The following is a 16064-nucleotide window of genomic DNA, read 5'->3' as shown; positions in this document are numbered from 1 at the left end:
AAGCTCTCTGAAACTCAACTTCTCTTCTCAAAATGAGGATAAAAGCCACATCCTAGGGTTAGATGACAAAATCTGGGTCCTAGGGCTACTCTGAACCTCTGGATCTGCTTCATGGACACCAGGATGGGCAGGGGAAGCAGGCAGGTCCATGGGGCAAGTACCGAGTTATTTGTTCCAGAAAACAGCTGCTGCTGTGTATGCTGCTGTCAGCAATTACACTTCTGTTTATACTGATATCCAAGCCTCAATGTCCAGAAAATTGTTATGAGGATCCAGGGCCCTCAAAACTTCAAGCTTATGAAGACATGTGATCATCTTCAAGAATCTACACACCAAGGTCACACAAAACTAATGGGTTCATCTTCAATTTTAATCTAAAATTACTGTGTCAAACCCCAGTTATTTAGATGAAATCTAGGAGCATGTGTTTGTCTTGCTGGGTGAGGAAGGAAAGTGGGTCTGGAAAATATGAGAAGTCTGAATTAGAGAATGTTTTAAATGGCAACGAGGCAGACACTCTTGGTTGACTGACCCCTCCCCCATCCACACCCCCTCACAGGCCTGTTCTCTAAGTACCCTCCCAGTGGTCAGTCTAGAGACGGTCACGTTGTCCAATTTTAGCCAATGGGATATTTTTTAAAACTGCTTGGTGGGCTATCTGGAGGATCCTTCAAAAAGGACAAATATAAAATCTGTTTCTGGTAAAAAAGAAATTTTTAATTCTGGACAAAATATAAAAAACAACTATTTGAAGACACTGGGTAGTGACCAGAATCAGACAGAAACTGGAGGGATTTAACCCTTCAAAGAAGGAAGCCACTTTGGCTGAGATCCGTGTTTATTCATACTTTCTCCTCAGCACACTTGCAATTCGCAAGGTGTGGGGCAACTAAAACCCATTAAGAGAATGAAAAGATAAGCCACAGACTGGGAGAAAATCTTTGCAAAAAAATTTTTGATAAAGGACTGGTACCCAAAATATACAAAGGAACTCTTAAAACTCAACAATAAGAAAACAACCCAATTTTAAAATGGGCAAAAGACCTTAACAGACACCTTACCAAAGAAGATACACAGATGACAAATAAGCATATAAAAAGATGTTCCACATCATGCCATCAGGGAAGGCAAATTAAAACAAAGATGAGATGCCACTACACACCTATTAGAATGGCCCAAATCCAGAACACTGACAACACCAAATGTCGAGGAGGATGTGGAGCAGCAGGAACTCTCATTCATTGCTGACGGGAATGCAAAATGGTTCGGCCACCTTGGAGGACAGTTTGGTAATTTCTTACAACACTAAACATAATCTTATAATATACAGTAATCACCCTATTAGGTATTCACACGAATGAATTAAAAACTTACGTCCACACAAACACATGGATGTTTATAGTGATTTTATTGATAATTGCCAAAACTTGGAAGCACCCAAAATATCCTCCGGTAGGTAAGTGGGTAAATAAATGGTGGTGCACGCAGACAGTGGAATGTTATTCGAACCAAAAAAGAAATGAGCTGCTGAGCCATGAAAAGACATGGAGGAACCTTAAATGCATACTGCTAAGCCGATCTGCATATGCTACATGCTGTATGATTCCAAATGTATGACATGCTAGAAAAGGTAAAACTAGGGAGACAGTGAGAGATCAGTGGTTGCCAGGGTTTTGGGGAAAGGGGAAGAGGTGAACAGGTGGAATCCTGGGGGTTTTAGGGCAGGGAAACTATTCTGTGTGATACTGCACTGGTGGATACATTTTTCAAAACCTATAGAATGTGTAATACAAAGAGTGAACCCTAATGTAAGCTATGGACTTTAGTTAATAATAATGTGTCCATGTTGGCTCATCATTTTACCCTATGTACCTCACCAAAGCCAAATCGTAATAACGGGAAACTGTAAAGTGTTGAGAGGTTATATGGGAGCTCTCTGTACTTTCAACTCAATTCTTTTGTAAACCTGAAACTACTCAAAAAAATGAAGTCTAGTAGTGAAAAAAAGAATACTTGATGAACCCAAAATAAAAGAAGAAAAAAGAATCAGAAGAAAAACAAAAAAGTAGAAAAGGCAGAAAAGAAGTAACAGACCAACCGGCTTGAACCCGATGAACTCTGATTCCATCAGCTCGGATGCCTAGAACAGGCAAATCGAAGGATAGTGACGGGAAGCCGAGTGGTGTTGGTCTACGCAGTGGGGGTGGGAACGAACTGGGAGGAGCATGGGGGACCCGCTGGGTGGTGGGAGGTCCTCTTTATTGGAGCAATGGTTATGGGGTGGTGTGTACACTTACCACAACTCAGCAAATTGTAGAGTTGGAATTGGTACATTTTCTCTGCCCCTTTGCAGGGGCATGTGGTAAACATGAGGATGAAAGCCACAGGCTGGTGATGAAGGACCAAAAAGATGGAAGGCAGTTGACAGCAGCTGTGGCAGCCTGAGACTTCCCAACTCTGGACCCTTTGTCATGTGAGAAAATAAGCCTTATGCTAATCGGGCTTTATTATGGGCAGGTGAATTCACCACTAAATACTACAGGTTCACGTAACATAAAAATAGAAACAGAATAAAATACCCAGAACAGATATTGATTCATTTTCATTCATGTGAGAATATTTGTAATTCCTATCTATTCTACACAAATGGATGTAAACATTGGGAGAAGTGCACCAGAAGATGAATTTTGTAGGCTAAACAGCTCAGCTAAAAATCTCTTATGAACCTCATTTCCCCCAGCAAAACTTTATTTATTTATTCATTCATTCGTTCAGGTTTGTTTTCTTTTTTTTTTTTTTTTTTTTTTGCGGTACGCGGGCCTCTCACTGTTGCGGCCTCTCCCGTTGTGGAGCACAGGCTCCAGACGGGCAGGTTCAGCGGCCACGGCTCACGGGCCTAGCCGCTCCACGGCATATGGGATCTTCCCAGACCGGGGCACGAACCCATGTCCCCTGCATCAGCAGGCGGACTCTCAACCACTGCGCCACCAGGGAAGCCCTGGTTTGTTTTCTTGTTTGTTAAGCTAATGCATGAGTTGATTCCAGACCACGTGACTCCAAATTTTGAAATAACAAGGTCCAAATGAATCATCTTTTCCTATGCTCAAAAAAGGATAAGTGCCTCATGTTGAAGAACGTTCAGCATGTAACTAAAGTTAACAAACAGCATTTCATTTCAGCCTCAAACCATTAAACACCAAATCCAGTCTCTGAACATCAAAGCCATTCTGGGCATCTGGTCCCCTCTGAAAAAGCCTCTTAAAGAAGGGCCATGACATTACTGCAGACACTGGTCTCACTTCAAACCTGGCATCTGCAGCGCCCAGGAGCTTTTCCAAAGTTGTTCTTACCTATGAATTTTAATAACATGAACGGTTGTTCCCATAGTAAAAGATGCTTCCCTGGAAGTGCAGGGCCTGAAGACCAAGGGTAGGGTTTGGCCATTGCTCAGAGGGAAATGCAGTTAGATGACTTGAAGGAGGGAGATAAGAGAAGGAACAGGACACTGTGAATCTGAAAAGATAATACTCAGCATGGTGTTGTGGGGGGGAGTGGGCGTGGAGAGATGAGGGGGTGGCGGGGAGACCTCTTCTTCATGAGGTATGTGCATCTTTGGATGGAGGCCAGGAAAATGAAGGGGATTCATGATTCCCGAGCTGCCCTGGAGGGAGGTAGAGAGAAGACTGGGCACAGAAGGTGTGTCCAGGTCCGTGCTCTGTAAATAAACCTCCTGTGAATATCTGTGGCCAAGAATGTGAGGATCCTGGTTTCATTGCCCTCGAGTAAATGTCTAAGAGCAGAACTGGTAGGTCCTATGTGTACGCTTGACTTTTTAAGAAACTAGCCAGCTGTTTCTGATGAAGGTGCACCTCTGACATTCCCATCACTGTGCACAAGAGGTCCAGTGGAGAAGTCACCTCTGACAGCAGGATACAGCCACGCCTCCTCCTCCGCGACACACGAACGTACCATTGTGACCAAGACAGAACCGGGAAGGCCCCTGCGGGGTCAATGAGGGCACAGACACAAGATGCGCCCTCAGATCATGGCGGGTCTCAGGTGCACAAACTCTCTGGGGATGGCAGAGAGCTTTTGAGCAGTACTAATGTGTGTGTGTGTGTGTGTGTGTGTGTGTGTGTGTGTGTGTGTCTGTGTGTGCACATGCGTGTGTGGTTGGGGGAATACACAAGCACAGTGTTACAGGGATGCTCATTTGGACATACGCTATTATTAGAAATACCCATCATTGCTCAGTGTTCCACCTTCCTGTCTCAAATAGGTTGAGAGCCAGCCTGTCTCCTCACTGGCTGCTGGTTGACACTTTTGCGTTTAGTCAGAGGCAGTGAGACCTAGTGATGCGGTGAGGATGCAGGATTTCACAGCCCTACTTCACCACTTGTCAGCTGTGACCATGGACAAGTTTAGCAACTAGTCTGTGCCTCCGGTTCCTTACCTATAAAGTGGGGAGAGTGAAACTGGCTGTTTCCCAATAAATAGATACCACTTTCTATCTTGTAGTAATAAAAGTTTGGTGAATTTTCCTGCCACATTGCTTTAATAACGTGTCCTGTGAACTCTCTATCCAGGTGGCCTTATGTTGACAACATTTGAAACCTGGTTGCGTGTAAAGCTCTGTGTGAGGCTCACCCTTCCCTCAGGTGCCTCCCAGCGTCGCAAGAAGACAGGCACGGGAACACTGAGCAGTCACGCCAAGAACAGAGGGACGGGGCCATCAGAGAAATCTGGAAAGAGAACTCTCTCTTCAGGGACTCAGCTGCCTCCTGAAGAAATCTGCTGTGACTTGTGGAGGAAGGAAGGTCTGTCTCAGCCAGGTGTAGGGGACAGGTGAGGATGGGTGATGATGCGCCTGGGGGCCCAGCCACAGCCCTGAGACTGTCACTGTGGTCAGGTCAAATTCCATCCTCCCATGTCTGTGTCTCTGTACCTGAAGTCTTCTCCCATCCCAAGAGTGGAGGCCGCTCTGGAAGCGCCGGGGATTACCCATCACCCTGCAGCAGCCCCATCCATTATTGGCGCAGTTGGTGTATCAATACCCCGGCTCCCTTGGCCCTCGGGTAGAATACATTCCCAGAGTTTCCACGGTTGTATCACCTCCCCCATGACTCTACCGCTAACGCTGTCCTCCCCAATAAACTACTTGCACTGGAATCCCTGTTTCTAGGTCTGCTTCTGGAACAAAGGGAGCCTGGAGACCAGATGGATATGAGAGCAACTGTCCAAGAGCAGTAGGGATGTCCTGAGTGTGCGCAGTGCCCTCTGCCGGAGACGGGGCGGGGTGAGCAGACAGCGGCGGGGCAGCTAGTGGGCTCTGGTCGGAGAGGAGGCCATGGACAACATCAGGGTTTAAAATAGGGCCCTCTGGGTGCGGCGTTGGCTCCCCCTGCCTGCTGTCCTGCTCCAGGGCCCCCAGGGCAGCCATGCATCCGACAAACAGTTATTGAGCACCGCTGTGTGCCAGGCCTGGGGCGTATCAGGGACCAAACAACAACAGAAATCTGCCCTGGAGGAGCTTACATATATATAAATATAGACAATAAATAATAAATCATAATCACTGGAGGAGATGATACACTGTGTCAGAAGGTGACCAGCGCTTTGGGAAGGGCAAGGGCCACTGGGAGGGCTGGAGAGAAGGTGCAATTTCACAGCCACCTCAAGATGGAAGAAAGACAAGGAGCGGAGGAAAGTCAAGGGACACAGGGAGGAGGACCATCCAAAACCACTTCCAGAATAAGAGAGTCAAGAGGATGGTCAGGAGGGAATGCTCCCAACAATGAGAGACGAATACTGCCCCCAAATGGATAAAGGAGAGGCCCTCCTGGTGGACCCCCGGACCAGCAATAGCAGCTTCCCCAGGAAACCTGCTAGAAATGCAGATTCTCGGGCTGCAGCCCAGACCTACTCACTCAGACCCTCTGGGCTGAGGCCCTGCAGGGGCTCCAGGCTCCTACGATGGAGAAAGAGGACCCAGGGCAGGCAGGATGGGAACACATAGAGACAAACATAAAGAAAGTGGAAAACAAAGAAATTTTCACTGAAAAATTTGTATTCATAAAATGCCACAGATTAGGTTTATCAGTCTCAAGCGTTAGACAAAATATAATTTGACCTGAAAATGTCCAAACACTTATATTTCATATGGGTAAAGAAAGCAATATGCCAAATGCACTTCAATCACCCAAAGGCTCAGCTTTAAGGAGAAGACAAAGAAGACAGAAATACAAGAAGTGACAAAGCTGACCCCCATGAGAGACGATGACTTGGACAAAGATGATGGACAAACTGGTGTGACGGGTGTGCAGGACTGCACCCCACACACACTGCGACCTTGACCTTGACCATGAGGGTGAGGGCTGGGACACACAGGGGCACTACTCTCGGGTGCGGAGATGACGGGTTTGACAAGGAATTGCAACACTTAGGTTTGGGACATAATGTTTTTGGGAAAGGAAGACCCTGGAGAAAGAAGGTAAGAGGCACAATTATTTTCCTCCACCTCACAAGTGTCCTTATTTTCATGGGATATTTGAATTCAGAAGGAGCTCAACAGAGCAGACATCGTGGACCCAGCTTAAGACTCTATGATATCAATGATGCGGACAAGTGTGAAACGTGAAGGGGACGAGATAAGCAGTGCTTTTCAGGGAAAGGTGACAAGAGCACAACGCAAAGGGTTTTGGTCCTCCACCGGGATCAGCAGAATGCAGCTCAGCTGCTCCACCATGTGACCCAGGAGGTTAGAGATGGCACAGAGGGGAAAATGGCCCTGCACTGTCTTAAACTGAAAGCCAAGATGTGCAGTTGGGGCCCGATGACCTTCACCTTGACCTTCATCTGAGCATCCCCTGCCCCCTTTCCCTCCCTCCCTCTCCTTCCTTTCTTCCCTCTCTGTTCATCCCCCATTCTTCCCCTCCTTCCCTCCACGCAGTTGAATTCTATGGACCAATTTCCACCACAAGGGAGGACTAACATCCAAGTCAATGGTGACAAACCTCAAATAAAAAACCCAACGAACAGAACCCGAGTGGCAGCACATGGGGAACTCTGGCTGTGGGCTCCTGGAGGCTTGGGAGGGTTTGCTCAGGCCTGCAAAGAGCGGCCCCTCGGGTCAAGTTCCCTGGAGTGGCGGCTGGCCTCGGGGCTTCTCCCCGACCTTTCACTCTGGGCCTCTTTTTTCACTTTTCACCGCTTACCTGGCCTTCATTTCCTCCGAAAAGGATGAGCCAGGGTGTAAAGGGGATGAGACATGGTTCTCTTGTCACAATATAATTCAAGGAGAGACTGAGCTGAGGCTTTTTGGTTTGGGGTTTATTGTCTCTATCTCCTCTTACTGAATGGACTTAGGAGTCAGCTGAAAACGGGGCATACTCATTCAGTCCACGTTAAAGCCGTGGAAGGTACGTGATGTGTATGTTGGTCTTTCATTTTAATCTACGTGTTGTCTGTCACAGATATACTTGCGTTGTGCAGTAGGTATAACTCTGTATAAATCGATTTTTTTGTGAATGAATCATATTTGAAAGATTTACTAGTATTTACGTCGTTTTAAGTCACTAAGAGGACCTGCCACTAAAATGTGGCATTTTTGTTCATGGGCTTTTCCCATAAATCAGGAAACCCTGGTCTCAGGTATTTCAATATGAAACAGAGGATGTTAGGATTGTGTGTGTTTGTGTGTCTCTTTGTGTCTGTGGGGGCCCTTGTGTTTCTGTGTTTGCGGTGCGTGTCTCTGTGCGAGTGTGTACGTTGTGGTGGGGTCAGCCATGGTTCTTCATATTAAGATATAATTTCCAAATGGATTTTGTTAGTGGCTAGACAGCTCAAGGATCATCTTTATTGGACCCCAGTAATGACTGTTTATCACAAGTGTCCGGGCCATTAGCATCACTGGAGAGCCCTTGATCCTCCGTAAGCCCTGCTCTTACCAAGTACACAATCTGAAAAGCAGGTGGACTGGGAATCAACCACCATCTGCTGCCCCAGCCTCCGGTCATGGTGACGTTTATGCAGGCAAGCAATGAGCAAGCCAGTTGGTCTGTCCAATCAGTTAAATAAGCTGGAAAATGTTTGCTGACCAAGTGGTGATAAATGCTCCTATGATCATTACAGAACAGTGTTTGCACATCACACCAATTGGACACGTTTAATCCTGCACCAGGTGTCACCCATGCAACTAAAAAGATGCAGGGAGGGGCTTCCCTGGTGGCGCAGTGGTTGGGAATCTGCCTGCCAATGCAGGGGACACGGGTTCGAGCCCTGGTCTGGGAAGATCCCACGTGCCGTGGAGCAACTAGGCCCGTGAGCCACAACTACTGAGCCTGCACGTCTGAAGCTTGTCCTCCGCAACAAGAGAGGCCACGACAGTGAGAGACCCGCGCACCGTGATGAAGAGTGGCCCCCGCTCGCCGCAACTAGAGAAAGCCCTCGCACAGAAATGAAGACCCAACGCAGCCAAAAATAAATAAATAATTAAATTAGAAAAAAAAAAAGATGCAGGGAATCGGACGGTGGAGGTGGCGGCGCGGAGCACGGGCTCAGGATCAGAGGGCAGCATCTGGAAGCACAGACGGGGGCCTGGGTGCCCCCCGGGTCTCCCCCAACCTAGGTGCCCTGGGGCCAGTGTCACCTCCAGTGGGTAAGGAGGCAAGCCGTCAAGGTATCTCTGAAAAGGGACACAGATACATTTGAATGTAGTTTCTGCTGTGTATTTTGAGCTGTTATGAAACATATTAAAACATGTTGACAGCAATGTATATCGGAGTTTATTAGGCCAGGTGCGTAACAAAGCACAAAGGAGGACAACCCACTTCTGAGGCCGACGGAGGTGCCACTCAGCTTCTCAGAGGCCTGAGGGCGGCGCAGCGTGCGACCCACCCTCCCCCGGCCTGGGGTGAAATAACCCCACATAGAAAGCCCATGATTCCAGCATCAGGGGAACGAACTTCAAATACACACATCCAAAAAGACTTACATTCTCATTTAGCGCTCGTGGAGGGACTGCTGACATTTACATCTAATATCTAATATCATTGCATCTAATATCACCGAGCCAGGCCTCGCCTATGATCTATTTCAAGCTTAAGCCAAATATGCAAAAAGAGCTTCAGGCCAGTGGGCGAAATCTGCTGAGAGGAAACACTTGCCCCCTTGCAGATAAGAGGAACAATGCGAGAAAGGAACTCCAAAATTTCTTCTTAAAACGGATGGGCATTATCTCCGTGAACAGACCGAAACACACTGCGTTTTTTTAAAAAAGCACTTCGGTGAGTATTAGTCCCTGGAATCTGGAGTGGGGTAAGGTATTTGATTATCGAACACATGGAGAATTTTATCATCCTCTTCTTGTTGGTTGGCAAACGCCACAAACCACCCAGATTTAAGCAGTGGGTTTTGCGGCCAGAGAGGGACAGATGTTTTCGGGAATTTTATATCTCAGATTCCCATGCTAAACCTATTGTTTCAGGGATGGAAATATGTAGGGGACATTACACCATTTTGCAGCTGCTAGAAAGCAATGCTTTCCTGTTTTCCTGGTTTAGACAATGGAGAAGCTAAGAAGAAAAATAATAGGAAAGGGCTTTCCTAGATTTGCTTTAAAAAAAATGCTGTGGGGCTTCCCTGGTGGCGCAGTGGTTGAGAGTCCGCCTGCCGATGCAGGGGACGCGGTTTTGTGCCCCGGTCCGGGAAGATCCCACATGCCGCGGAACGGCTAGGCCCGTGAGCCATCGCCGCTGAGCCTGCGCGTCCGGAGCCTGTGCTCCGCAACCGGAGAGGCCACAACGGTGAGAGGCCCACGTACCGCAAAAAAATAAAAAATAAAAAATAAAATAAAATAAAATTTAAAAAACTGTGTCATTTTGAATTTAGTGCTTTTTTGGGGGGTCAAATCTCATCTCTGTTCTCTTAGTTTTCACAGAATTATATATGGGAAAGAGATTTGGAATAAAAGTAGCTAATGATCAAATCCACATCCTTCAGAGGTTGTTCAGGGGTGAAATCCAGGCCCCTCACAATGTGCTCAGATGAGGGCTCATGACCAGGACATAAAAGACGCAGCCACACATGTGTGTGCAAGAGAGAGACTCATTCCCAATTCAGCTCCTCCTGCACCACACATACATGTTTAATTTTTTATTCCACTTTCTTGCCTGATCATGGGGAAGATGTGAGGACGAGCCTTTAGGAGAGGTTGCTTGTCTCTCCTTGACAGGCACTTAGGCCTGAGATGGCCTTGCCAGGCCTGGTGGTGACCGCAGCCTGCATCCCTCCCGGCCTCAAGCCAGAACTGGCAAATGCACCCACTTAATGCCGCTGGGAACATGGCTCAGGCACCGAAAGGGACACCAGCACAGCTGCTTCTGCCTCAAGGCCACGCTGCGGAGCAGCCGGGGCTCATCGCACAAAGGTCACTCACCAGGTCCTCCACGCCCAAGGTGATTTTGAAGAACCGCCCCCCCCCCTTGACTGTCTACACTCGGCTTCCCCAGGGGACTGTCCTCCGGCATCAGCCCCTCCCAATGGCCAACGAGAGAAAAGAGCAGTGATCTCAGGGATCATCCCTGAAATTCAGGAACGGGTGTGTTTAGGGAGACATCCTCCCTTTAATTTATCTCCTGAGGAGGTGGTGAGTTTGTCCCGAATATAAAATTAGTGAACCATGAGAAATTCTTTGGAGGAAAGTCCAAATTGTCTTTGAACCTATTGCCAAGGGGAGCCTCTCCTTGACCCCAACACTCAGCTTGCTCTGCCTCTCAGCAGGTCAGGGAATCAGGGACAGAACAGTGCCTGGTCTGCCCCCGTCCAGCCCAGGGTCACGGCTGGAGGAATCTCTGTGTGGCAGAGCCCACCTCTCCCCACGTCCATCTGTCCGTTTCCCTGGATGTCACGGCCGAGCCACCTGGGCCTCTGGATAAATGGATACTTTGTCAATTGGCCCCGAGCTCCCAAAACAAGGATTCAAATACCCTGGCACAAAATGACAGCCGTGTTCAATGGGAGAAGAAACCCTCGGTTTGAGGCTTTTCATCAGTCACTGCCCGAGGTGGTCCAGTCCGGGGACTGCGGCCACTGCTGGGCTGTGGCTGTGAGGGCAGGTAGACCCCACTCGCCTGCAGAGGGGCTGACTCTGACGGAAGGGATTTGGAGAAATCCACCCATTTCTCCCCACCCGCCCCCGGGGGGGGATGTCGCAGTGGGTAGGAGGTGGGACAGGGCTGCATATTCACCTCCCCACCCCAACCAGAGAAGAATTCAAACACGGAGACCAAATGGGGCTGGACTGTAGAAGAAACCACATGAACGCTGAAACCAAGGGCACGTCGGTGACCTCAGCCAGTTCAAAGCCAGGGGACCACGGGGGTCGGGGCAGCCTGGACTAGCAATGTCCCCCTCGCCCCAGTGACAAGGGTGAGGGCCGTAAAGCCCTAGAGGAAAGCACCTCCTGTAAGTGCAGACGCCAGCCACGAAGTGCGCACACTGCCGCGGGCAGCCCGATGGTCAGCGCCGCACGGCACACCACCCCGGGCCGAGGGACACAGCCTTCGCCCCCTGGAGTGCTAAACCCCAGTGTTCCGAGTGGGAACTGCAGAATATTAGGTGGCTTTAGAAAGCAGACACTTCGAACCCCCTCCTGGGTCCTATCAGGCCTCTCTCCTTCCTTCCTTCCCCCAACCCCCTCCAGTTTTCCATTTTCTTTTCTTCAAAAATGGAGCTATAGGGCTTCCCTGGTGGCGCAGTGGTTGAGAGTCCGCCTGCCGATGCAGGGGACGCGGGTTCGTGCCCTAGTCCGGGAGGATCCCACATGCCGCGGAGCGGCTGGGCCCGTGAGCCATGGCCGCTGAGCCTGCGCGTCCGGAGCCTGTGCTCCGCAACGGGAGAGGCCACAACAGTGAGAGGCCTGCGTACCGCAAAAAAAAAAACCAAAAACGGAGCTAAAGCACCTACATTTCAAAACTGGCAAAAGGGTACCTCCTTGACTCTGAAGGCCGTGCACGCAGAGTGTCGAGCTCTGGGGCGGAGTGTGGATCCTGGCAAGTTACCTCTCTCTGTCCTGCGCCAGAGAGGCCGAGTCCCAGTGCCCTCTGGGTGCCCAGGCCTCCCGTGCTGCTCAGGCAGCTTCTAAGGGCTCCGGCCTGCAGTGAACCCGGGCTGCTTTCCAGGCACCCAGGCAGAACTGGCAGGGACAGAGAGCCACCGACAACAACAGTCTTAGTTGTGGGAAATCTTTGCAAGTGAGCACTTAAACGCGAGGCTATAAATTAAAACGGCTGTGAGCAGTGTCTGCGGTTGCACAAGGTCGTAGTTATTCTCTCGTTCTTGCTTCCTTCCCTCTCGCCCCCTTTTTTAAGGAAAAGAGCCCGGGGATTCCTGTGCCGTAGGCAGCTCTGGGCCAGCACCCGCGGGACCAGTCCTGACTTGGTGGTGCTACGGTCGCAAGCCAGGATCAGCTCTCAGGAGGCATCAGCCACCGTGAACTGTACTAAAGGCTTATGACAACACGTTTAAACCTCAGCCCAGCAGCTCGCTCACATCCTCCAGAAACCAGCAGGGCATCGAAGCCCAGGCAGCTGCAGAGGGGGCAGGACAGCAGCGGGGACATGGGGCCGCCTGGCCCAGAGACCAGTGGTCCTCGACCTTTGTCCTCACGAGCGTCTGTCTCATCAATCAAGCCTGTGGTGACATCAGTACATTTATTTACACGAATTGATTCAAGTAGTTTTGAAACAAACTCTGCCCTCTCACTCTAGCTTTCAGAAGCACTTCTAACTCACTTCGTACAACTTTCCCCGCATTGTTCAGATTTCATCTGCAAATAAACTGAAGACTTACTAGAACCTGAAGAACTAGAAGATGCGATTACTAAACGTTCTGTCTCCGTGCCACCGAAGCAGATGGAAACCCAGGAATGGAAAGGAATGTCTCCAGCCTCAACATGTTCCCTCGGACAGAAACAGCGCTTCTTGAATAATCAAACAGTTGATCGACTCAGCCTCTGTCACACCAGGAGGCACAAATCATTTCAGTCCTAATTTTCCCTGGTTCACAACTTCTTCTTCGATGCTTATGAGGGCAGAGAAGAGGGCAGAGAAGCAGTTCAAAGGGAGCCCGTTAGCACCGGACTTGTCACGCCCAATCCAGAATCTGGGTGAAATGAACTCAGTCACATTTGAATTTGAACAGGGAGAGGGAGGGAGAATTGTTAACATGCATCAAATTCCTGAAAGGACACCCGACCCACCACTTACACAGCACACGCGTGTGACACCTGCACAGTTCAAGTTGCCAGGCGCTTAAAGAGAAGATTGACAACTATTTGCTAAGATTCCAGTCCAGTCTTCCAGGAGGATGGGGGTCCTGCTTCCAACAGGCACCTGCCTCTGAGGACGGTGGTCACCGTCAGTGTCTTGGGGCCTTCTCAGTTTCAACAGTCTGTCCCCGGCGTCGGACTGTGGGGAACAAATGGGGACACATTGGAGGCTGCTGCCCCAGCTGTGCCGTCTGGACCCCGGGCGTGGGGACAGACCCACGGGCACCGAGCCACGGGCAGGGCGGCACCGCCCGTGAGCACACACAGTCCTCGGGTGACCCCAGCCTGGGCCATGCCTGCCCCTCACCCTCTGCCTGCTGCATGCCATGGCCGCTGCCTCCACCCCAGCCGGTGCCTGCCGCATCCCCCCTCCCGCCCCCTTGGCAACCCAGCCTCCTTCACCTGTAGGGGTTCTCCGTTGCCCTGCTCTCGGCTCGCTCAGGGACCCAGGCGTAGCTGTCTGCTGCGCTCTGCGGCTTCTTCTCCTTCTCCTCCCTCTTGGCTCTGCGCTTGCGATAGACCAGGAGCCCCAGAGCCAGAGCCAGCAGGAACAGGATGGCCACCACAGTGCCCAGGATGTAGAACAGGAGCAGCTTCTGCCCGTCCGTGCCATCGTCGCTTTGCTTGGCGGTGAAATCCTCACCTGCGGAAGCCTCACGGCCAGTGGTGGCCGTGGGGTGATGGGTGCTGGCCTCCATCCAGACACCAGGGGACCCACTGGGGGCCAGCATGTCAGGTGGGGCAAGGGAGATGGGGGCGCTGTCTGGGAGGGAGGGTCTCCTGGCGGTGGGCGCCACCGTGGAGGCGCCCTCGGGGCTGTCCCTGGTGGGACTGGACGTTGCAGCAAAAGACACTAGCCTCCCCTCTCCGTCTCCTGTGTCCTCCCCTTGGGGAGGCCCAGCTGTTGGTCCTAGGGATGTGAGGCCCCCAGTGCAGGAGACCCCATCGGGGGACAGCTCCCAGCCTGGCAGGCAGCCACAGCGGAAGGACCCCTCCGTGTTGAAGCACAGGCTGTCACAGAGGCCGCCCTGTGGGCCCGCACACTCGTCCACGTCCACGCACCGGGTGCCGTCCTCCCCGGCCAGGACGTAGCCCTCCTCGCAGGAGCAGTAGAAAGACCCGTCTGTGTTGGTGCAGCCCTGGGCACAGGGCGAGTGGCTGGGGGCACACTCGTCCACATCCACACAGGCCCCCTCTCCGGGGCCACCAGGCTCGTAGCCCACCCAGCACTCGCAGCGGAAGCCCCCGAGAGTGTTGACACACTCCTGGGCGCAGGGAGCGTCCTGGCACTCGTCCATGTCCACGCAATCCTGCTGAGTCGAGTCTAGCCGGTAGCCTGGGGGGCAGTGGCACGTGAAGTCCTTCCCGAGGGGCCCAGGGACGCACGTGGACCCCCCTCCACATGGGCTGGAGCTGCAAGGGTTCCGAGAGGCGCAGGTGACCAGGTCGTCCAGCAGCCGGAACCCCGGCCGGCAGCCGCAGCGGAAGGAGCCTTCCCCACCCTCGAAGCAGTCCTGCTGACAGCCTCCGTTGTTGAAGTCGCAGCTGAACTTGGGGCTGACACAGAGGGGCCCCGAGCTGTCCCAGTCAAACACACCGGGGGCCTTCTCCTTGCACAGGAAGTAATGCTGCCAGCTCTCGTCCCCGTCCCCACAGGCCACGTTGGCCATGGAAGCGAAGGGCACGGCCTGCAGGGAGGAGCTGGTGGCCTGGAAGGGGGTGGTGTAATTCACCTGGCCCGGGCCCCCCAGGGTCAGCGGCCAGCACATGCCTTTGAAGCTGAACTTGCACACAAAGCCCTCGATGCTGCTCCCAGAAAACTTGGAGCTCCCACACGGACCCTCGGTCCACTTGGAAAGGCGGCTAGCCAGGGCCGGCGCGGACAGGTCCAGCATCAGAGACACGCAGCGCTTGGAAGTGCAAGAGTTCTTTGCCTCCTTGTGCCAGTTGGTATACGACGTGTCCTCCCCGCCGCCCACCCAGCTGAAGCCCTTCAGGGGCAGGCTGCTGTCCAGGCACTTGCCCTTCTCTCGCTGGAGCCCAATCCAGAACCTGCCCATGCGCTCCGTCAGGGGCGCCCCCGGTGGCAGGAGCTGGGCCAGGGCGCCCTGGACGTGCAGGGCCTCCTCCTCGCTCTTCACCGTGGCCAGGTTGCCCCCTTTCTTGCTGCAGCGGAGCTGGGCGTCGTCCGCACTCAGCTTGACCCTGTGGGCTGTGTAGCAGGCAGCCCCCGCGCAGACCACGGCCTCCTGGGCAGCGGCAGCCCCCGCCCAGGGCTGTACCACCAGCAGCAGCAGCAGCAGGCCGGTGGAGCCGGCCATCATGGCCTCCGTGTTCCCCTGGGCGGGAGGCTGGCGGCCCGGCGGTGACAGCGGCAGTCCCGGCTGAGCTCCGAGGGGAGCCGAGGGCTCAGACGTGGACACTCCGTTGCAGGGAAGGACACAAAGGCTGAGGGCTTTCCGCGGCCCCCTGACCCAAGGCGCATCCTGTCGCTGCACTTCTTATTCCTCACCGGATACGGGGGCTTCCTGTGCTGAATAGCTTCTGACTCCTGTTGCCTTCATCACGCTTTTGTTGTTCATAAAAGGAGCCAGGCAACGTCGCTGGGTCCCGAATAAGGAAGCACGGTGGCATGGGAGAGGGGAGGGGAGACGTTCTTTTGCAGCTTGGAGACACCGGCTGCTTTCTTTGGGGGCCCGTCCTCCTTCCCATCCGCGTGAGGGCACGCCGTGGAGTG

The 16064-nt window shown here is 52.1% G+C and overlaps 1 protein-coding gene across 1 annotated transcript; it reads right to left on the bottom strand.

The window, feature by feature from the left end:
• Nucleotides 1–12699: 12699 nt before the first annotated feature.
• CD93 (CD93 molecule) lies at nt 12700–15783 on the bottom strand. The gene is made up of 2 exons (XM_060031286.2): nt 13730–15783; nt 12700–13466 (listed from the first exon to the last, which is right to left on the bottom strand). The coding sequence occupies exons 1-2, from the start codon at nt 15649–15651 to the stop codon at nt 13442–13444; spliced, it is 1947 nt and encodes a 648-aa protein (XP_059887269.1). The 5' UTR covers nt 15652–15783; the 3' UTR covers nt 12700–13441.
• Nucleotides 15784–16064: the final 281 nt, after the last annotated feature.

Source organism: Delphinus delphis, chromosome 15 (genome assembly GCF_949987515.2).
Source record: "Delphinus delphis chromosome 15, mDelDel1.2, whole genome shotgun sequence".
Lineage (NCBI taxonomy): Eukaryota > Metazoa > Chordata > Mammalia > Artiodactyla > Delphinidae > Delphinus > Delphinus delphis.
Note: the sequence above shows the minus strand (reverse complement) of the source record. Positions and strands in the feature narration are given on the sequence as shown.